This window comes from Anarhichas minor, unplaced genomic scaffold (genome assembly GCF_050575085.1).
Source record: "Anarhichas minor isolate MPS153535 unplaced genomic scaffold, ASM5057508v1 ptg000025l, whole genome shotgun sequence".
Taxonomy (NCBI): Eukaryota; Metazoa; Chordata; class Actinopteri; order Perciformes; family Anarhichadidae; genus Anarhichas; species Anarhichas minor.
The window spans coordinates 5,335,158-5,358,323 of NW_027466471.1; the positions used below are offsets into that span (position 1 = coordinate 5,335,158).

A 23,166-nucleotide genomic window follows, 5' to 3' on the forward strand; every position below is an offset into this window, starting at 1 on the left:
ATAAAGGTGACAAGTAAACAAGGCACTCTCTCACCTAGTGCCATGTTTAAACTATTTATTTTTCCTAAACAAGTGACTTCAGTATCACGGTGTGCGTTTTTGTTGCGCAGGATTAGCCGGTGGGACAGCACGCGGCGACGTCACCGAACGTGACAGGAAGTGCTGCTCACAATCAGTTGATAGAGCAACAACATCGTCTACAGATCCAACGGTCAAAGGTTTGTTTGTTAAATTGATCATACCTATGCTCATTACAGTTTTACTTTAGAGGAGAGAAACGTCAATGTTGGCACAGCAGCATAATGTTTTCATAGGTGTGGTTATTTAACTAGTTAGCTTGCAATCCTCGTTGATTAACGTGAGGAACCAGCCAACACCCCGTAGCTAACACTTGTAACATAGTTAACGTTAGCTACCGGAGCAATAGTGTCGTTTACATTTGTCACTATGACCCAGTAGGTGTTTTAGCTTATTGATCGCGTGAAACACGTTGACAGCTGAAGCTGACAATCTAAGGAAGCGTTCACTAATTCCTCTCAAAATTGGGATGCCATTTGTCAAATCAACATGTCAGTTGGTCCTTCCTAAGAATGTTTACTGTTTCAACTGTAAGGTTTCAACTAAGCAGGCCTGGCATTATTATCAGAAGTGATACATGTATGCTTCATCTATCTATTAGTAGCTACCCAGATAGTTGTATAACTTTATAACTGTGTTGATTGTTATTGATTGTTTAATGTTATTGTTTCATATTGTTTATTGTTAAATGTTATGCACCACCCGCCATGACAAATTCCTTGTAGGTGCAAACTTCCATGGCAATAAACTGTTCTGATTCAGATTCAGATTCTGATAATGTCAAAAGATAATAAATCCAAGTTACAACAAAATCCAGTAAATAGTATATTTGCATTGTTGTGATATGAAATTGAAGATAAGCAACTCTTGACTTGTGTGAGTCTGTATTCAGAATGTTTTTTTCAATAGATCAGTAAAGTTAATTGATTATTAAAACTAAAATCGATTGTTTAACTTCCGGTTGGTCAATTAAAAGTACAATTTTGTTCCCATTTCAAACATATTAGTCCCCACTGTCTGGCTGGGCGTGACAGTTCATTCTTGAGCTCAGAAATAGTTGATGAAGACAATGAGATGCGGTGGAGAGCTCTGGAAATGGCTACTAGACCTTGAGTTGAGATTATTTTGTCAAAACACTGTGTGTGTGTGTGTGTGTGTGTGTGTGTGTGTGTGTGTCTGTGTGTCTGTGTGTGTGTGTGTGTCTGTCTGCCCGCCCCACAGATGGCCTACCCTAAATCCCACAACCCGTTTGCGGACAACGACGATGAGGACGATTTCAAGCCCAAAAGAAGGGAGTTCGATGACGACGACGACGACAGTGGGCTCAGCGAACCGGAGAGGAGACAGCGGTACCTCCAGCAGCAAGTGATGCACACGGCTAAGTCTGCTGTGGACAGCAGTCACCGTTCCCTCGGACTCATCTATGAATCTGAGAAGATTGGTGTGGATACTGCAGAGGTGCGTCAAACTAGTAATCGGCTTTACCCTGCCACGCAGAAGATTATATTGTCCCTGAGAGGGTGACAGTGAACAAAAAAATGCTATCTATCTATTTAAATCTCTTTCTTTGTCTCTGTAGGAGCTGGTTAGACAGGGTGAGGTTCTGAAGAGGGCCGACAAGGTGATGGACAACATGGATCAGGACCTGAAGACCAGCCAGAAGCACATCAACGGCATCAAGAGCATGTGGGGCGGCCTCGTCAACTACTTCAAGGGCCAGCCAGAGACAAAGCCACCACCTGAGGAGCCAAAGGCCTACCAGGCCAACGACAGGTAAGATTCAGCACTATCGTCTCAGAAATTGTTATTTATTCAATTTTCAATAATATGATACAAATTCCAAGCTGGCAAAAAATGTTAACGTTGATGTACTTGTATTAGTTTGTTATGTATCAATCTCTGTACATCTTCTGTATTCATTTTGATTATATTATGAGTTGTTAAAACCACAAAGACGATGTATCTCCACAATTTCTTTTTTGGAGCGCCTGAAATGTATTTCTGAAACTTATTTGACCACCTTTGCTCTAACTGAATAAAATACTGCTTCACCTGTTTAATCATCACAGCCACACATTTTGTTTACACAATAATAAAATCCATCTTACCAACAACACGGGTCAATTGCTAACATTTTCAGGCAGGTATGCAACAAAACTAAGACACCTTTATGTCTCTATAAACACTGAATGAAAATAATTTCATTTATGGCCATGATATTACGATATATAACAATATAATGTCTTCACTTGCATGAGTTTGAGAGATTTGGCGCTGAGTTGTAGGTCATATTTGTACAACAAAGCCCTCCGTAGCAATCACTCGTATTTTGAGTAATGTAATTCAACAGCTTCTCATCATTGACTGTCCTTCACTAAAACGGCTGAACCGTGCTTATCTGACTTTCTCAGATTGCAGACTGCCTTGTCCGGCAGCAGAGGACATGAAGATGAGTACCAAGCCAGCCACCCCAATCTAAGAAAGCTGGAGACGGGAGGTAAGAGATTGTCGCGAGAACCCTCAGCGGGGCATAACCGTTAACACGACCCGGCTGCCATCGTTACCGTTTTCTGTCTTCCAGGATTCGGAGCGTCCACCTCAAGAGATGACGACTCAGCCGGCAAGAATGGATACCCTCAGAACAGACACCTCAGGGAGGCTCACCAGACCCTCGACAATAATTTAGGTAAAAACCATTTTCACCATATTAATTCTCTTGTTATTTCTCCTTGATTTTATTATACGGTTTTATAAAATGCATTCACAGGGAAGGCTCAAGGAGATGAAAGCTTTTAGTACTGTTTTAAGTGCTTATTCTTTTAAATTAGCTATGTATTGATATGTACATTTATTTTGCCGCAATTTGCCATCCACTCCCCTTTTAAGTATTGTCCGCCAGTCCCCAATTTAACTAACGTCCGGTGTGTTTCCCCCCCCCCCCCTGTATGACCTAGATGAGATGTGCGGCGGCTTGAGCAGACTGAAGAACCTCAGCCTCGGTCTGCAGTCCGAGATCGAAGACCAGGACGACTCCATTGATTCTCTGATGAACAAAGTGGACAAGATGGATGTTAAGATCCACAACACGAACCAACAGATTCAAAACCTCAAATAAAACAAACGTTTGGACTCACGTCGACAGAAAATGGCAAAAGGTTGTCCTCTCATCTTGGCTCTCCATCCTATATTCTGTTGAATAAGCAGTGTGTTCTTTTCCTGCTGCTTTTAGACATTTCTATCCCATTTTTATTTTCCTCTTGGGGATTTACTCATTCATTTCCATGTCACATCTGTCCATAACGTCCTCCTTTTACTCAGTTGTATGCTGACATGTTGATTTGACGAATCCTTCCACCTCAAAGTAACTGATTTGTTAACTTGTGTGATTCTATTCAATGTGCTGTTTTTGCCAGGTAAAAAATAGTTTGTATTCTCCGTCAAGCTCCACTGAGTTGTTGGTTTCGGCGATTTGATCAGTTTATCTCGATCACCAAAGACGTACAATTGGCTACAACTGTCGGCAAATCGGATGAGTGTTTTGACAAATGAAGTAGAGCTTTTTTTTGGGAAAAAAACATGGCATGTGTCTAAAACTGGAATGTTGTTGGTGTGTGTGGTTCATTATGCCAGTGCTAACTTCCTGGACAAGCCTCCACATACCTACTAAAAACACTTTGCACGTCACTTGTTGCCTTACACATCATTTGTATGTCCAGTAGACCAGCCTTTGTCTTCATCTCACCACGAGATGCTTCACTTTGTTTTATTCATTGAAATTGTATGTAGTCCATTCATGTTCCTCCCCCCTAGCTTTATACAAATTGTTTTACAGTGATGAACATTGTATTGAATTCTGCAGAATGTGAACAAGCTAGATGTGAATGTAAATACTTCCCCCCCATTATTAGTATAGCTTCTCTGGGAAACATTTCTGAGTAGATGAACCACTTTAAAGTTGTTTTCTAGAAATGAAAACACAAAATTTGAGAACAAATGCGGAACCATGGTCACATGTATTCTAACGGAAGCCACATACCCAATAAAAAAACGTTTAGAAGGGGAGTCTTGCCAATTGTGTTCCTGTTAAAGTGGAGCAGGAAGTCAAAAGCACCACGAGGTGGCGCCACATTTCCAGGGTGGAACTCTGCACGAGCTCCTGCCGAAAGATGCCATCAATCATCAATCGTTTGATGGTGAATATTGACACGGTATCTGATAGTTTGAACATGTTGTGATTTAGCAACTCTGTGATATTTGTAAGACGGAAGTGGAATAGAGGCCATATTTGAATCCCGAGTGCACTTCTAACAGTCGAAAAACATAAACATCAAAACTTCTCAAAGTAAACTTAAGATCAAAATGGACCAAAATTATTCAGATAATTTAGTTTTTTTTGGCAAAGCAGAGAGAGCTCATTTTACTGCAGTTACAATAAACCAAAAGTCCTTGAAGTATTCTGTCATAATCCTTAAAAACAAGACACGGACGATGACCATCATAGTGTGTGTGTGTGTGTTTTCTATGGTTGCTGGTGTACCAGCTGTGTTGCTGTGTGTAGCTCATGTCCTCGTGTTGAGGCATCTATTCATTATCATTCCTCTGTGTCGGACCAGCTGCTCCCACAGTGGCGACAAGCCCTTATTAGGATGACTTGCTAATTACAGTACACACTTCCCAAAAACACATACACACACACACACACACAGAGGGGGTAAGATTGGGGTACCAACGACCAAGGGCCCCAAGCTGCAGGAGCGTTGGGTTATGTTCGAGTTGTGGATGGGTGGACGCGGATGGTGATGGCGGCGAAGTGGGTGTGTATAGGGGCACATCATTCCTATAGCTACAACCCAAAGTGTGGTGATGTAAGGTTATGACAGCACATTAGGATAGGAGGGAAGGAGTCAAGGATGTTCCAGTAGACGAGGCAGTTGCACAGATAAATCAATCCCGCCTTGCTTGAGCAGTTGCCATTTTCGTTTGGGGTCACGGAAAAATGCACCAAGCCGGAGGGACTATCTTATAGCTGCATGATAGAAAGTTCTATCTGCAGGGCTCCAGATAAACGCACCACTGAGGCGACCTCAGGTGGAGGTGCATCCGACGACACCGCTAATAAGCGGAAGTCACCCCTGGGTTCTTTCCCTCGACTGCCATCCGTTGAGAGGGTGGTGGTGCTGGGCGGGAGGGCTTTAAACAGCTGTCTTGTCAAAAGCAAACAGTGGCCGCGCTGTGACAAAGGCCCGTCGGTGCTGGAATGCCCCCCTTTTCAACGGGCGTAATCCCAGAACACACTGCTGTCGGAGGCCATCAGGCACCCGGGCCAGAGACGGGGCCTTCCTGCCCTTTGGAAAGCGCAGTTAGCAGCCAGAGGCAGGGCAGCTAGGGCGGAGGGAGGGGGGGAGGCGTACTGGTCAGGCTGACGGCACTCTATTGCCACTGTTGTAGTAAAAGAAAAGAAAGAGTTGTGCTGACTGAGGGGATCTGGGAAGGGGGAGGAGGGAGGGAGGAGTGCAGAGGAAGGGTGAGGAGGGGGAGTTTAATCAAGGTTCAAGTCCCTCGGAGATGAATCAAAGTAGCAGGAGTCTTTCTCAAAGGAGTAACTCTGGAAGTGTTGATTTGTTGGCTCTTTTTTATGCTCGTGTTTCAATCAAAGAAGCTGCGCATTTGTAAAAAAAAAGATGTGAAACATGTAACATTTACATCCTCAAATGTGTCCATTGTGCTTCACTTCACTGTTCCTCGGCTGAGTCTCCAGCTATGACCTACTGTGCAGTGAATAGCCTGACCAATAAGCCATAAAAGGGATGCATTAGTGTGTTTTGCACAAGGCTGGGATATAGAAAAAAAAATAAAAGGTTCTAATATTGTGGAGGAAGGGCCTTATGAACATCTCTCAGGGTCAGAGTCAAGGTTTAGACACCACCTCTCCCTCCATGTTTAGTTAACTAGCCTCAAATTGGGCATCTTCTTTTCTGTCCGAAGCTGCTGCGAAAAACAGATGTATTTCCACATTATGTAAGTTGTCCTGTGTCTCGTGTTTAGAATGTTCGGCATTTACACATCACATAAGCAAACCCCCAAATTGTAGGAGAGTGTGGCAAAAAAAAAAAAAACTTCAAACGTAATTATACACATTAGTTGTGATTTTGCCTGTCGTCATCCCGTTTACACCACAGGGGGCGAAAAAACGTGAAGAATGCAGCAGGAAAGTATCTGGATGGGTACGCGTTGCATATCTTCATGGCACTTCTTCTTCTGACTGAAGTGCTGCGCGTAAACATTTAGTCAAACCGAGGGATATACTTAAGCAGGGCTGGGCCCCTGGTAGTAATTGCAGAGGAGAGGGGTCAGAAATGCTAATGGTGGTCTGTGTGACATCTGAATGCGGGGGATGCAATAATATATGTGCACGTTAGAAAATATGACAAGGTTGGTGGGGGGGGAGGAGAAGAAATGACAGTATAGTAGTTTATTTTTTCACTTATGGACAGTGTACAGAGTATGCTGTGCTGCACTAATAACATCATCACCTGTTATTATAATAAATAAACACACAAACACAGAGACATAGAGAGAGAGCGAAAGAAAGAGAGAGAGAGAGAGAGAGAGAAGCCCTTTTTACTGGGACCACACATGTCCTCTTCTTAAACCAGAAAGTGCCTGTTGACTGACTCCTGGTTTTTTTTGTTAAAGAAAACACAGAGTCCATAGAGGGCAGAGAAGGAAAAAAAAAAGAAGTGCAGATCATGTTAACGAACACAGTGGGAGTAGCATGGATGTATGCAGGTATAGTATCGGATGGCTCTTGTGTGACGGTGATAGGATTTCTGAGCAGGGAGCAAGAGGGAGAGAAAACTTCTTTTCAGTTTTGGACGCAGAGGACAGAGAGACACACGGTGAAATCCTCCTAAATGGCTCCTTCTCCTATCAACCCCCCACACACTCTCCAATAATATCAGGTCTCGACAGACGCCATGAGTCCCTTTAAGCAACTAAAAGAGGAGGCTCGCGCGAGGGAGTAGAAGACGTTCGATGGGGGAGACAAGCGCCTGAGAATCAATACCTGATATTCAACTTCACTTGCTGGTAGAAATGTTTTGATGACGGAAAAAGACGCAACAATGGGGACAACACTGTAAAAACACAGATATATTGACTCAAGTGATTGGGTAGCATTTGGATGAACCAGTCTCAGTGTCTCCAGCCCTCGGAGCCATTTAAGGGACCCCTGGCCGAGGGCCTCAACTGCCATTTGGTGTTTTTTGACTGTTTAATACAAATAAGTGTGACTATATAGTAGGTACATATACATAAGACATAAACGCTCAAAAGTAGAAAATGTATAAAGCAAAATAATATATTCATATATTTATACATTATGCATTAACAAATGCACTTGCATTGATGGAGGTAGATAGCAGAGATTCAGAGGTAAAAAAAAAAAAAAGGTACATAGATGCTGTTGTGCTTTGGAGGAGGATAAGTACACAACGTGGCCGTAAAAGTTAAATGAGAGAATTTTGCGGTGTGCTTAGTTAATAATGTGTACAGTACAGAGTATGAGGTGAGAGGTGAAACTAAAGTGGTAGGATGCTGCTGATCTCCTTGAGTTTACCCGTCCGTTAATCTGGATCGGAAGGGGTTGGGGTTGGGGGGGGGGGGGGGGGTCTGGCTTGGTCGTCCCCTGCGTGCGCGTGGATGTCCGGTGGTTGTGCGTGTCGGCTCACACGAAGAGCATAGAGTAGGGGGGACACCGGCAGCCCTCGGAGGACGACTCTCGCACCCAGGAGCCGTGACAGCCCGGCACCGACGCCGCCGCCCAGAACGTTCTGGGAAGAGAGAGAGAGACCATTTAGATGATTTCTTTTTCCATTATTATGACTAATGGATGCTTTTTATGACTGCACACTTTTCTAATGTATGTTGAAGGCAATGATTACTTTATTAAAACCTTTTAAACTCTAGCCCTATTTGTAGGCCTCTGCTCGAAAATGGCATACCCATACTAAAGAGACCACAATTCTGTAACTACAAGGTCTATTTTAATAATTTTTGATGCTATAATCAGATAACACTTGTGAGATTGTTCAGATGGGTAATATTATGTGTATGTTGCTGGTTAATATAGTACATGAAGATATTACACAGCTCAAATTGAAAATATTCAGGTTCGCCTGAAAAAAAAGCACTTTTATTGATATTATGTTTTTGAAATAATGCAACTGAGAGCCTAAAAACTCTCCCAAATCATAGCACAACCGATCAGTAGTCGTAGAAGAAAGGTTGGCTGGGATAAAGTGAAGAATAAGAGGCTTTAGTACAGAGAGGTCACGCGAGGTCGTCATTTTGGAACCAGCTGTTGCAGCTCTTACATTGTACTTTTATACACTATATAACTATATATTTCACTTTTTTTATCACTCATATTATTCAATACATCCAAATACAGCCGTTTGGAATCATTTTGAGAGCAAGGTTCCTCTCAGAGCCTGTCTCTGGCTCTCATGCATAGGATTTTCTCAGTTGCTGTGTGTGTATGGGGCTCTAGTTCAACCTATCATCGGTCGATGCCTTCGACGCGTCAGAGTCTCAGGAAGGCAGGCGTCGAAGCCGGGTGTTGATTGACAGATTTTTCAGCGAGTAAATATGCAAAGAGTGCGCGCATCCCCGAGCGTAAAATCCCATTCGCCGAAAGTCTGACCACTCGCCCATGGTGGATTGACCCCCTTCTACAGGAAACTGATCGGATGCAGACTAGCTTTGAACCGGATCATTTTCGATGTTATTGTCATCATTTTTCATAAAACGTGACCAAAAACCAACGATTTTTTTCGGCGAAGGGCACTGTTATGGTACCGTTGGTCACTCACAGCTTTCTACTGGTTTCACGGAGAGAAAAACCGAAGGTATTTATGCGTTCAGTGTCAAATGCTAATGCTAAGCGATGTGCGGATTAGCCGTATAGCGGTTAGCTTCGAGGTGCAATATCGATGTGCAGTAAATATGATGCAGATTTTTGGCCAGGAATTCATGGTTTTATGCCACATTTTCTAGTTGCTTATATTAGTAGTCTATAGTTGTGTTTGGAGTGTGTAAAAAGTGACTTATATGATAGTGTTGCCCATACGTTGCTGTTTAATCCGGTATATAAAATGTACACATGTACAATTCTGGCTATCAAAATGAGCATTTTCTGGACGATATTTGCGAGCCCCCCTAACCCCGAGAGCCCCCACATTTGGGGGCGTCGTGTGCAAGAGGTTTTAATGACCAGCTACTCCGGTTTGACAATCCTTCACAGATTGATGCCCTGTCGAACTAATACTTACGCTGTTGCTAACTGCACAACTAACAAAGGAATACGATTTTTTTATCATATTTTAGTCCACATTAACTAAGTCCATATTCATATGTTCGGCTAAAGAGTACAAAGTGTCACACCATCTGTGTTGAGGAAGTTTCCCTTCTTTCAGATCCCATAGATGTGTGTCTGTGAGCTCATCATTCAACATGCTGAACCTTTAACTGCATGCAAAGACATACATTCGTTCGTTCCCTTTTGGTGCCTTGCTCATGGGCATGTTCCCCTCCTGGTTTTCTCCAGCCAGTCTGCAGATGGCTGCGCTCCATTAAAAGCTATACCCTGCACTAAAGTGAAAAACTGCTGAGATGCGTGATGGGTGAACCCGTCTTTAGTTGTTCCGTGGGGTCGTTGGGTTTACCTGGTGCTCTCCAGGCCGTCGCCTCCACAGCGGTCGGACTTTGACATGGCGTCGCTCTGACACTCGGCACAGACCAGCCTCTCTCTCACCAGCTGAGCGCTCCACAGTTTGAGTTTGCACACCGCGCTAGCCTGTTTCACCCGCAGGTACACACAGTAGCTGCAAGCAGAGCGGAGAGAGAGAGGGAGGGGACAGGAAAAGTGTCACAAATAATTTGCAGCCGATTTACATTTGATTCTCATATCTGGTAAAAATAAAAAATAAAAAATATTGGGGTCATAGGGTCAAATCACACATTTCTGGGCTCAGAAACGGAGAACAGAGCAGGTGCTGCTAGCAGAGCTCTGTAGCCAAGAAGCTAAATATTTGATATGTTGTTCTTTGGATTGAGTTTTAGGGACTTCACTTTAGGACTTCACAAAACAAAATAGGACAATGGGAAACATCCAGATGAAGACACCGGCCAGGTTTGAAAACTTTTTAAACTTCCCAACCCTTGAAGTATAGTTCAAGAGTAAAAAAACAAACAACCCAAAGGCATCTCGATTGCTGAAAGCCAAGCGGTGACCCCGACCCAGAAAGCTGTGCTCGATCACAACGGCAGCCAGACCAAAGATAAAATCTAAACTTCACAATAAGAGATGTGTAACATTTTGAAGGTGACCCTGCGGTGTCAACATAGCTTACTGGGATCTCTGCTCGTCACTTTGAACTATAGGGCACTATTTATTTCGTCTCCGATTCAGTCAGCTGTGGCAAAACAACCATCTCCAGTGGGGTGGTTTGTTAAAAGAAAATGTGTTTTTTAAAAATTATTTCTCAGAGTGAGTCTTGACTTTGTCCAACAGTAACACTGGAAACACTGGAAAGTGTCTTCTTTCATTTTTAAAGCTCTTGCAACAATATTATTTAGGTGCAATTTGATACTTTGCAACTAGGCAAACACAACCAGAGCAGAAATACATTGATAGAAAAGTAAGAAAATTAACAATAAATGCTTGATAGATTCCATCAGCAATTTTCATTAGTATATACCTTTGGGATTATTTTAAAATTAGGCTGAATTGACACGTATGAGGGGATTTTTCCCTCCCGGCTTCAACTTGTTCGAGCTGCAGAACCTCATACCAGTAAAATACTCTCCTAAAAAAAAAAACACAACACCTTTATGTCTTAACCCCTGAACGATTTGAACAGGGCGCGTTAAAGTGTCTGAACACCGGCGCAGGTGTTTTCAGTTATTCTGGCTGATTAAACCTTGGCTCAGGTTGAGAAGTTATTCACAAATCTACCAATGAGAGTGACAGAGGTGTGATATGTCCCGCCCCCTAACAGGTGCAAGAAAGCTCACATGGGGACATGGGAAGATGTCAGCCTGCACACGCCCCCCCACACAGTTCTGAGAAGAGGTCTAGTCATCCAGGTGAAATGGAAAACACCTGCATGGGTGTTCAGAGGATTTAAAGTCAGAACTACGTAACCGCCTTTTTGAAACTTACACATCATCGGCTAACTTCCCAGATAATAAGATCCAAAGACAACTACCGATCTTCATGTCGTGTCATCTTAACCCCTCGGTCCCTGGGTCACCCGGGGGCCTATCAGCGGGCACCAGATGTCTGTGTGAAATCCCCTCTAATTCTGTGTCACGCACAGCAACGTTTATGAGTAATGCGCTTCCAATCCCCCCCCCCCCCCCCGATGCTTTGTATTTCAGTCAAAACAAAGGTATCCGATGTCTATTTTAATCAGTGTGAAAGGCTGGAAAAGCAGCAGTGATTTTATTCCCTACACGGTCTCTTGATTGTTCCAGCTACAAAAAAAAAAAAAAACTACATCTGCATTCAGCTCTGATCAAAGACTGCATCCACGTGGGGGGGTCTCTCACATGGATCACGCCGGCCTTGTCAGCGAAAGGTCAGCTTGTGATGTGACTATTCACATATTCACAGTCAAAGCAATTTCAAGGCTCCGCGGGCTAAGGCAACCTTGGACTTGGTCTGCGTTCTCCAATCTTTCTGAGCACAAAGTTGATCCTCAAGTGACCTTTAAAACTCAGTCAAAACAGAGGTAACAGAACATGATATGAACCTGAAGTTAAAAAGCGGTCTTGAAGCTGGAACAGAAGAGATTTAATGCCAATAAAATGATTGCTGGCAGAAAAGCAGCATATTGCTGGTTGTACTTATAGTCATGAGTAGGAGTTGTGCTTTCAAAGATATATATGCTTTTGAAATATTGATAGCATTTTGGAAAAGGAGCTCTTCGGTTGCTGTAAATCTTAATCTCTGCACAGGTTCAATCTAAGTTCCACCCATTTCAGCTATAATTACCCCCTCCCTCAGTCAGTATAGCAGTCTGTGTGTGTTCGCTTGCAGTCTGATAATGAAGGCCTTACCTGGCCTTCTCCTCCTTCATCAGCATGTGTGGTCGCCTCCAAGGGTCTTTGAAGTTCCTCTTAAAAGAATCCGGCAGGATCTTTGCCACCTCTGCAGGTTAGGGTGGACACCATAAAATAGATGACAGAAAGGTCAGTGGAAGTATAAACACATCCCGCATTTCTCATCCCGTGAATGGAAATGACTGGTTGTATCAAATGACTCAAAGTGTTGGTGTTGCTGGTGTTTTATTACTGGGAACTGGGTGATTCAACAGCAAGGAGCTTAACAGAGATGATGCAGCTGGAGATGTTATTGTTAACAAGATGGTACCGCAGAGAACACTGAGACACCAAATGTATATGTAACAGAGTTCAGAGCGGGAGTGCCTGCGTAGGTGCAAGCGTAAACGAACGCACGCAGGGAGTGGAAAAGGTCAGGGTCTGACCTTTCGCGGTGCTGCATATGGCGTTGTTCCCGAAGCATCCCCGGCGCTGTTTGAGGTCCGGACAGGGCGTGCCTCCATTCCTAGGGGGGACGGACACTTGGCGACTCCTCTCCGTGCTGCCAACTCCGCACGGGGACGTGCACGACGACCAGGGGCCCCACGATCCCACCACGCAGTCAATGGCTGCTGGGGGAAGCAGGGAGACAGAGAGAGATCAGCTGAGGGTTTTACGGACACGTCAGAAGAAAAATGCACTGGGGGGCAGACAAATAAGGGGTGCACCAATCTGACTTTTCATGTTTCGATACCAATAGCGATACCTAGGTTTCGGGTATCGGCTGTTCTGTTACCAGTGTTCAATCAATAAGCTGTAAGCCTCCCTGTGTGGAATGGACCGGGACGATTCTTTCATGTGTGAGCCAACACCAGGCTTGACTTAAACACTGCTTTCCTAAATTTGTAAAACAAAATGTAACAAATAACTACATATACAAATGTATTGTTATTTATTAGAATAATTGTATTCCAAACCAGATCGGCCTATTGTCACCGATATCAATCAAGCTATTGGATTCAGTTCCGGACCGATATCTGTATCGTTGTATCTCAATAACATTTATTATTCATTAATTAACGAGAAAAATACAATGGAGTTACATACAGAAAAGCTCAAGTGCATTTTGGGAAGGTGAGTTTGTTTCACTTCAGGAAGATTTAAGAGCATCAGGGTAGAAAATAAAGAAAAATATCTCTCCAGCTGTCAACAAAATGGTCTAATTCTGAAAAAATATGAACTGATCTTTACCCCAGAGGTATAGTTGCAAACGTTGGAGTTGCATAATATTGCAGCAAGGCATTTGGTGGGCAGGAAAACGAGTGACCGGGTCATTAACGTCTGCCCCAGACTCAGGAAGTCTGTGACCTGGGGTCACATGTGTGGGGCCGTTTAAATAAGGGGCTAATTTTGTATCCTGTCCTCTCTCTGGTTTCCCTCTGCCACACATTTAAACACACACACACACACACACACTCAAATGCAGCACACCACATAAACACAGCAGAAGCCACAATCAGGCTTCCCGTTCTGTAGGCCGATTTAGCCAATTACATCGGGCTAAGAGGAAGCTGTATTAGTTAGATGGCTGCACTGATCAAAGCCCAGAGTCTCCAGCGGTAATCAAGCTTCGTCCAGCGCAGACATTTAATAGCGGCAGACATTTAACAGCCTTGTTTTTAGGGGAGGAAGTGCCCACTCCATAAACACAAAAAAAACAACGCACAAATGAATATGAAGATAGAACTCTTTATTCAAAAAGCCTGATGTTGGAGCAGAGCTTTTGATTCTTATATTTTCTTAATTGTAGACAGTACAAATACAATGAGAGCAGGTGCACACAGCTTGGAGCTCTTAGATGTTCATGGTGCTATTATACGGAGGGAGTTGATAAATATACCATAACTGAATCTAATCCTCCCTCGCCATTTAATCTAGTTTACTCTTTCTTTATAGCATCCCTCTCTTTCTCCTGTTCACACACACATACACACACCATGCAGCACAATGCTGCAAGTGAATAAGTATGTGTTTGTGTGTGAACAAGAGAAATAGAGAAAAAGAAAGAGAGAGAGAGAGCTTTCAAAGTGCCGCCTGTTCGATTCATTCCCATGGTCCCGTTGGAGTTTTGGGGGGGGGGGCTGTTTCAGTGACACAGCCGATCCACAAAGCCACTGAGGAATCTCTGCATTCCTGCACATTAGTGCTGCCCACCTGACACTCGCCTTTCCCAGATCATCACACACACACACACACACACAAACACACACACACATCGAAAACAATTTCTGGCAGAAAAAAACCCACCCACTTGGGCTCATTCCACCCTCAGTCATCACACACAGACACACACGTATCGGCTTCTGTTGCCTCCTCCGCCTCTTCTCATCCCCACTCCTCGCCTTTCCTTCCCTCTTCCGCATCCTGTGACGTTCACACGGGGGTAGTTTCGATGATGCTATTTTGTCTTTCTTATAGTGGGAAAAAAATACACGAGCAAGCAGGTCAGGGGGTGGGGTGCAATGAAACCTGTAGGTTCAGCAAGTTCCCGCACCCGAGGGGGAAACTATTACCACCTTTGATCGACACACCACACACACCAACAGGACTGAGGCCCTGTCTGAAAGTCTCAGACCTGTTGGCCTCGAGCCACCAGAGGTCAGAAGGCAATTACCAAACCGTGGTGGTCCCCCGGCTCTGTTTCTGGTACCACCAGTGCGACAGTCCCACCACCCACACGCTAACCCTGCTGACAGCCTGCCACAGCCTGACCCACAGAGCTCACAGCCACTGTTGCCCCCCCCCCCCCCTGTCCCCCATTGTTGATGAGAAAGTCCCCTCTCAGAAAGCACGCCACCACCTTCTGACCTCTGACCTCCCAGTAAAGGAAACAAATGGCACTCATTGTCAGCATGTTTGGCTTTTGTCTTTTTGATCGGCTGGTAAGTTTTTACAAAGTGTTTTCAAGTACTCTAAAGTAAGTTTCCCCTCAAAGGAGGCGTGTTTTATCCGCCACTGACACTAGATCTGTATTCTTTCATCTTCTGGAGCACAAGGTCCATTTTATACAGTGACCTTTGACACACTAAAAAACTGATACTAGCTACAGAATCTACTAAACTTTAATGCCAAAAAATAGCTTTTTAAATTCTTATTGATTTAGGCTGAGTTTGAAAAATAGGATTAGGTTCATAAATTAGGTTTTAGCAACAATTTAATCAAATCTGATCAAACCACATTGACGTTCTGATGAAGCTTCTTGAGTGTAAAACTCTTAATAAATGCTAATTAAAAGGGCATCTTTACTGATTTTAAACAACAAAGTCTGTTTACAGGTCTTTAAACTTTTAGACATTAAAGCTTTAAATAGGATGGTTTAACACAGCTATATTAAAATATGATGAGATAAATATGGGTTAATGGCAGTATGGCTTTTTCCCCATCTGGCGGTTAGCATAGCTTCAGACAAATGCCAATTAAACGAACCAAACCACTCAATGTGTAGCCAACATCAGCACTTTTATCTCCTCACTTGTCAGCCAATCTCCAGTCACACTTGTGACAGTGAGATAATGTCCTATCGGCATTCCTTCGCTTTCTCTTTCACTCTCCCTTAAGTCTGCTTCCATTTTAAGGGTTTCAATAACAAAAGACTTATCAGACACACCCGCCCCAATTTGCTTTATCTTCACCTCCCTTGACCACTTTGTCCCGCGCTCGCCCCTTGTTCTTTCTCCCCCATCTGCCTCCTTTATTTTTTGGTCCCTTTTTATTTTCACCCTCCCACCCCTTGTCCTCTTCCTCAAACTCCTCTCTGATGGGACCCAGATGTCCAGCTACTCCAGAGGACCACAACGCCCACCAAAGCTCCCTCCGCACGTATACAGAGCTGGGCCTCGGTCCCATCAGACAAGCCTTACAATGTTCGGCAAAACAAGGGAGAAGCCTGTTAATAGGGGAGAGGGACACGGGACTGAGCCCTAATAACGGGTTAGCACATAAATGTTTCCTGTAGACACCTTGAAAAGAGCAGCCAAGCAAAGCAACTAATTTAAAGGAGTCATTACAAACACAGCTGAGACAGATTTTCTGTTTGAGAATTGCACAACCTGAAGAAGTATTCGCCAAGCATGGCCTCCCAACACTTTGTTATACCGTAATGATAAGAACTAAAGGCCTGCATACACAGACAGAAGAATTCACAATTCACAATGCCGACTCCACTTCTTAACAACTATGAAACAAAAGAAACCAAAAAAAAATAAAAAATGAGACAGAAAATGTGCTAACGCTAGCATGCTATTAGCTCACCGTAACAATACTAACCCACTGATGCTAATGTAGCATGTTCGCATATTTAGTTTGCCATGTTAGCGTGCTAACATTTGCCAATTAAGATACACGGGGTTGTCCTGATGACACTAGAGGAAAAGATCACCAACGTTATCGCAATTCATGATGCGAGGAACATGAATGTGTGTACCAACTTTCATGTTAATCCTTCTGATAGTTGCTGACAAACCAATTTCATTCCTAAACCAGAAACGTCAACCTCACGGTGGCTTTAGAGGACAATGTCAGGGGGGATCACCAAAGTCAGTGGATTCATCCTCTGGGGACCACAAATTGTACAAATTGTACCACAAATTGCAATTACATTCAAATGTCCTTGTGATAAGTTTTCTTTGCAACTACTTACTACTGAAGTAATAGTTCCTGTATGAAAACTGTTAACACCCAAGTTTGAAATGGAATACATTATTTGTGTTTTCTAGTCAAGGTTGACACCAGATGAAGAGCGTCAAAATAACAACCTGGAGAATCTAGCATGGTGCGTGCAGCAGGAGAAACTGGGCGGCCAACAGCTGGCCCGTTTCAGCCAAGCTGGGGGAAATCATCCACCACTCTAGAGGTTACAGAAAGAACGGGAGGGGGGAAGCAAAGGAAGTAAAAATAGGGAGTGAACGGCATTGGGGAGATGCAAACATCGTGGCACGACAGCGCACCATGGACAGGAAGAGAAGCAGAGCTACCTGAAGGAAAGAGAGAGATGAAGGATGAGCAGACCTCTGGTGTATGTGAGGCAGAGGCTACAATACGTCTTCCTGCTGAAGTGAGAACTACCAGGCGCCACAGAAGGAGAGGAGAGGAGCTGCCCCTTCCATCCTCCCGTTTCCAGTTTCCTCTCCCGAGTATACGAGGAATGAGCAATTAGAGACTCACCGTAGGGCTGACACAGAAATAATGTACTCCTACAACAGTAGACAACTCCCACCTTGGATTTCAAGTTTCTGTAAACAACCCGTAGCTCCCTATAATAATCAAATAGAAAGGTGAAGAAAGTCTCATATGCCTTACTGAAGAGGCAACATTGAACTCTGCTGTACTGAATCCTCCATCAGCGCAGAAATACACATCTTCTCCGCATCTTCTCCGGCTCTCCATTGATGCATTCCTCCCTATATTTGTCAACTAACGAAACCAAAGATGGATGCTCCTCATTGCTTATGAGACGTTTCAATTTCTGCTTTTGTCAATTTATTTGCAGGAGTGAGAAAAGTGCACAAACGTATAGCTTCGCAGAGTCAGCCCAAGATTACTTGTGAGCGTAGTGCTGCGAAGAACTAACGACCAAATTATGCGGAGTGATTCACCTCCTCACCCTCAATAGGAAATTAAAGGGGACATATCATGCTAATTTTTAGGTTTATATTTATATTTTAGGTTTCTACTAGAACATGTTTACATGCTTTCATGTTCAGAAAGCACATTTTTTTCTCATACTGTCCATCTGAATGTACCTGTATTCACTCTCTGTGTGAAACGCTCCGTTTTTTGTGCCTGTCTCTTTAAGCCCTCCTCCCGAAAAACAGCCTAGTCTGCTCTGATTGGCACGTGAGTGAGCACAGTTTGTGGGTTGGTAGCATAGACTGTATATAAGAAATGGACGTAATCGTCGTGACGTCACCCACTGGTTTGTGGACTGCTGTTTTGAAGCCTCGAGTTCGACAATTCTGCCGTCGCCATCTTGGATTATGGCCGACGCCATCTTGGCTTTTTGCAACCAGTGAACGGAAGTGACCATATATGGAATGCGGAGGAGTGACGTAGAGACGCCGTGTACGTCTCTGGTCAATCACAGTAAGCCCGCCCTAAAGCATACCCTGCTTTATGGTCTATTTGACTCTAAATGGACCATAATTTACTAAATGAACATCATGCTGTATTGAAGAAGACTTGAAACTAGAGATTGAGACCATAAATTAATGTTTACAATGTTTACTGAGGAAATAAATCAAGTGAGAAGTAGAGTCATTTTCTCATGGGCTTCTATACAATCTGACTTCTTTTTGCAACCCGACGAGTCGCCCCCTGCTGGGCTTTAGGAAAAATGCAAGTTTTAAGACTCTTCCGCAATGGCTTCACTCTCAGAACCGGAGGTTGCCGCCTGGTTTGTAGGCAATCCACTCCAGATACCCTAATGTATGTGTAACGAGGACTGTAAAAGTCAGTTTGTTATGATATGTCTCCTTTAAACTAACTTGTAGATCTAAAACTACTATCTTTCTGGTGCGTTGTCCTGCTTAAATATTTTCGTTTGCAGAAATGCCACCATAGTTTTCCAGTTTTAAAACCTGATGAAACCCATGAGAACACCCCCGTACTTGTCCCGTTCTGCCAGTCTGGTGCAGAAACACGTCGTACTTGCCAGACCACAAGTGCAATGTGGAGGGAGGATTTTGTTTTTCCTTAAAACATTCCACAACCGACCTCTTAAGTTCACGGGAACATTCTCCACACTGTTTACAACCAGCACAAATTCCTGCCAGATACTTCATCTGAATGACACCTCTGCAGAGAACCCTATCAACTCTTAAGAGCTGTAAGTGTTTGTGTCCAAGTGCTGCAAACAGTCCGCCAGCTTTTGCCCTGTCTCTCCTCTTAAGTCACCCACTCCACGCTCTTTGCACAGCTACAGCTGACACAGCTCAATTACAGACTGTGACAGACAGTACACAGACAGACTCCTTGATGCGTTGCAGGGCTGCGTGGATCAGGATCAGATAAAGTCCGGAGCGTATCTAGGGGGTGAGGGCGATTCGAGATGGAACGGAGCCAAGCCACATGATTGCGTGTAGTGTTTATGCTGGTGGGATGCTCTCGAGTTGCAGAGGGGGAGGAAGTCATGGTGCTTTTCGCAGCATCACCTAGTGCTCACTGATCCACGCACTTATGTCATGGCCAAGTTGACAAAGATTTCATGTTCAGATTCGAACAGATGGAAGGCTGCAACAGTATTAACACACAATTTACGTCTTGAATTACAGATGTCCCGTTCAGGGACCACATTCATCCGGGAAACGTCGTCCAACCTGTAACACCACACACCACACTGTCACGTCAGGATTGACCTGTCAGAGGGACACACGAAGTCCACGGGGATAATATAAAAAAAGGTCCTCGCCGTGAGTGAACCGATGCTCATGGCGGCCGTTAGCTGACCTCGGAGACGCTGCTGTTTAACTGTTTTACACCTCAACACCAACCTGAGGTGCTTTTTTCCTACGCTTATTCTGTTTAAATTGCTGCTTGTCTCAAGTAACTCATATCACATAAAAGGGCTTTTTATTAACCGAAATTAAGGAATCCTCAAATTGTCAAAAAAAAACATTGGAACACCAATTAGGTAAAGCTCTAGAAGGCCAGTTGTATTGTAAAGTACACAAGTATTTAATAAGTCTTAATAAAATGTATTTTCTCTTTGAAAATGATCGCAGTATACTTTGCTGCTGTTCGACGGGGATCCAGCAGGTGGCTGTCGTCTTTGCAGTAGACAGCGGGGTCTAATATAATAAGTGCGTCACAGCACTTTTGCGCCCACTTTCTTAAGCGACTGGATGAGGCATTCACATCACAGCACAGGTACAGCACTCAAACAAAAGGGCCCCACTATGTTTACACTGCGCGTGCCTAAATCTGAGGGATCTTTCAGTCGCAGCACCGAACTCAGGTGCTCGTATCCCGCTCCTCGTAAACTCGAGCTGTTCCAACATATACTGTGAGAGCTGTAAGAGCGTTTCCTCTCTGTCACATCTCAGACACTCGCTCTGCTGTGATCCTGACCATCTTGGGCAGTCTGTTCCAAAAGTGCCCATTCCCTTAATTTGTCTATATATAGCAGGGGGTGATGAGAGGAAAGAGGATTCTGTGAATGATCAGCCTCGCTCTCGCGACTTCAATTGCGGCTGATTCCCTCTGAATCGCGCTGATTTGTGACTTTGCTGCGATCACTCACGCCACTTCCCCAAATTGACGGCTTTATGGGGCCAAGGGGGTCAACCCCACACATTTAAAAACACACACACGCAACCTGCTGTGGAAAAAAAAACACCACAAAGAGCAAACATCACTTGAAACAAACAGCCATAATCGGCGCACTGGAGACAGACAGCTATGTGTAGTATGTCTCACTGTCTCCATGTCACCTCAACGTCAGCCGTCTCGTGGCTCAAATATGGTCAACAAAGGCGTCACAGATCTGCGCAGTGGTTATCCCCCCCCCCCCCCCCCCCACCCAAACTTTGAGCTGCCATGCAGGCCTCTCAAAAAAGCGCATCAACAGATACGGGACGGCAACTCACCAGATATTTGACACACGCGCTGGTAGTCCTCGCAGCAGTCTCCGGTTTTCTGACAGTAGGTATCGCAGTAGCACGCCGTCTTCCTCTTGCTGTACTCGAGGCATTCGTTGTTCCGGCCGGTGCAGCAGTTGGGGCTCTCCCTCTCCCCGCAGCCCGCCTCGGCCCGCGGGACGATTCCCCCGCAGAAAAACGCGAGGTATCCGCAAACGACAAACCAACCAAGACGCGCCGGGCTCCATCCAAGCGCTCCCATGACGAAATAACTTGCCCCGGGGGTCCACCACTTGCTCACACGCACACGCACGCACACACACGCACACACACACACACACACACAGTCCGCTTTGAGCTGAGTTATGTTATAAAGACACTGGTGCTGTTTTCTAAATATAAATCCAAATCCCAGGTAAGTTCTGCATTGACACCTTGACGCGAACAACTGATGCGTAAAAGTGGAGCCAGTGTGCGCACCAGCTCTCCTCTATCCGTGTGTTGGACACCGCCCCTTACAGCTACTGTTGGCGTACAGTCTCCCCCCCCCCTCTCCTCTCCTCTCTCTGACTAGTTGCTCAATCTGTTGCTCAGCAAACGAGTGAGTGATTGCAGAATGTCTTCTCTCGGAGTGTTTTCCCCTCCTGAGACACAAGTGATATGCAAATGAAGAAGACGTTCAGTTTTGGGGAAAACCTCTCCAAATATACCCCAATAGAGGCATTCACAGTGCCTTACAGCCTTGCACTAAAACTGGGGTCAAAATCTTTACATGGAATCACAAATTAAAAACCACAAAAAAAATAAAAAATAAAAATAAAAAGCTACACGCGAGTGGACAGATATCTGCGGAAAGTTGCCTACGTCAGTTTAGCTTCCAATCAGAAAATCCCGTTCAGGACCACGGACAGCGGCGCTGTCACTTTATGTCGAAATCGGTAAATAGAAGAGACAAGTTTACATCAAAGTAAGAGTCAATCAGCTGTCACGAGCTCCCTTTTTGAGCTGCAGCAAAAAGAAAAAAAGATCATCCACTCATCCCGCAGGACGAAGAGCATCCACCCTTTGGAGAGGAAGACTGGAGAGCAATACCATTACTCACCCAACTGAGCAATGGGAGGGTGGGAGGGAGAGAGGGAGGGGGGCAAAAGTGCATCAGGACAAGACAGACACAGGGCAGTGCTTCAAATCCCTCACTGTTAAAGGAGACATATCACAGGTCAATGGGAAAATATTACATTGAAAGAGCTGTGAATGTGCTGCTGCTAAATGTCCACATTGTGCTTGATGCATTCATCTGTAAGAAGCATCCTCAGGTAGAGGATTAACTTTAAGATAACCAGGCCTGTTGGTTATCTTAAACTTAAACAAATGAGCTCACCGAGTCTCTGAAGTCACAATAGCAACAAGATAACGAGGTGTCACACACACACCAGTTGGGTCCCAAACTAAATCGAAGGGGTCATGCAAAGGTTAAAGGGTATTAGAAAACTGTCAATTACAAATGTACATTTATCTTATGATTTGGCTTTTTTACTTGTGAAATATGGACATTTTGACTACCTCAGGACAAAATGCTTCAAATGAGGAGAGGGTAAATTGCTTATCTTTGAACTCAGGTCCTTATTAAGGCCATAACCTGTGATGTGATGTTACAAGGGGTCACAAGCCAAAAGAGACAGACCAAAAAATGTCTTAAAAACAATGAGAGACAAACCAAACAAAAACAAAAACACATGACAGGGTACATATCTATAAAGGTGGGTATTTAGAAAAAAAAATTCAAATAAAATCCAATGTACTTGGTTTATGTCCACCTCTAAGTATTTGCACATGTTGGGCAAAATAAAGAAGCGGAGCTTTAAAGCTGCTGCTCTCAGATCAACAGGGAGGCTTAACTTTTTCATCTCTGGAGTTTTGATGATGATCTGAAGGCCTGAGCTGTGTGGCTGATGTCTGTGAAGATGATGAGAGATTCTTCAGCAATCTTTGGCCCAATCCTCTCTCCAGCAGCAGAGAGGAGGAGGGAGTGATGATGTTAGGATGAAGGGAGGTGGGTAGATTCTTTGACCCATCCCATAAAGCCCTATTGTACAGATACAAAGCGAGAGGAGGCCTCTCTCATCACTGATCACTGTGTGTGTGTGTGTGTGTGTGTGTGCGTGTGTGTGTGTGTGTGTGTGTCTGAGCAGGAGGGGGCTTCACAGATGTGTTTGAGGCTCTGACAACAGCTCCACCTACTGTTTAAAGAACTGTTTGGCATGCACACACCAGTGGTGGAAAGTAAATCAGCACTGTGCTTTCCAAAGGTATTGGTGGTGTTTTTATACTTCTACTCTACATTTTGGAG

The 23,166-nt window shown here is 44.2% G+C and overlaps 2 protein-coding genes across 2 annotated transcripts; one reads left to right on the forward strand and one right to left on the reverse strand.

Annotated features, from left to right (window-relative positions):
- Positions 1-110: 110 nt before the first annotated feature.
- Positions 111-4,140, forward strand: snap29 (synaptosome associated protein 29). Its single transcript, XM_076098797.1, has 6 exons — positions 111-218; positions 1,300-1,536; positions 1,658-1,851; positions 2,490-2,575; positions 2,660-2,764; positions 3,033-4,140. Exons 2-6 carry the CDS (start codon positions 1,300-1,302, stop codon positions 3,191-3,193), a joined length of 783 nt encoding a protein of 260 aa, XP_075954912.1. The 5' UTR covers positions 111-218; the 3' UTR covers positions 3,194-4,140.
- Positions 4,141-5,350: 1,210 nt separating this feature from the next.
- LOC142957508 (somatomedin-B and thrombospondin type-1 domain-containing protein) lies at positions 5,351-21,332 on the reverse strand. Its single transcript, XM_076099393.1, has 5 exons — positions 20,826-21,332; positions 12,630-12,815; positions 12,202-12,292; positions 9,804-9,962; positions 5,351-7,910 (listed from the first exon to the last, which is right to left on the reverse strand). The coding sequence occupies exons 1-5, from the start codon at positions 21,076-21,078 to the stop codon at positions 7,805-7,807; spliced, it is 795 nt and encodes a 264-aa protein (XP_075955508.1). The 5' UTR covers positions 21,079-21,332; the 3' UTR covers positions 5,351-7,804.
- Positions 21,333-23,166: the final 1,834 nt, after the last annotated feature.

Bases quoted from the DNA above. Each gene is read 5' to 3' on its own strand.
- snap29 (XM_076098797.1), top strand. From the start codon at position 1,300: ATGGCCTACCCTAAATCCCACAACCCGTTTGCGGACAACGACGATGAG. The intron at 1,537-1,657 runs GTGCGTCAAACT...TTGTCTCTGTAG, and splicing joins TTGGTGTGGATACTGCAGAG to GAGCTGGTTAGACAGGGTGA. The intron at 2,576-2,659 runs GTAAGAGATTGT...TCTGTCTTCCAG, and splicing joins AAGAAAGCTGGAGACGGGAG to GATTCGGAGCGTCCACCTCA.
- LOC142957508 (XM_076099393.1), bottom strand. From the start codon at position 21,078: ATGGGAGCGCTTGGATGGAGCCCGGCGCGTCTTGGTTGGTTTGTCGTT. The intron at 12,293-12,629 runs GTCAGACCCTGA...CCTAACCTGCAG, and splicing joins CATATGCAGCACCGCGAAAG to AGGTGGCAAAGATCCTGCCG. The intron at 7,911-9,803 runs GTAAACCCAACG...CTCTCTTCCCAG, and splicing joins GACGGCCTGGAGAGCACCAG to AACGTTCTGGGCGGCGGCGT.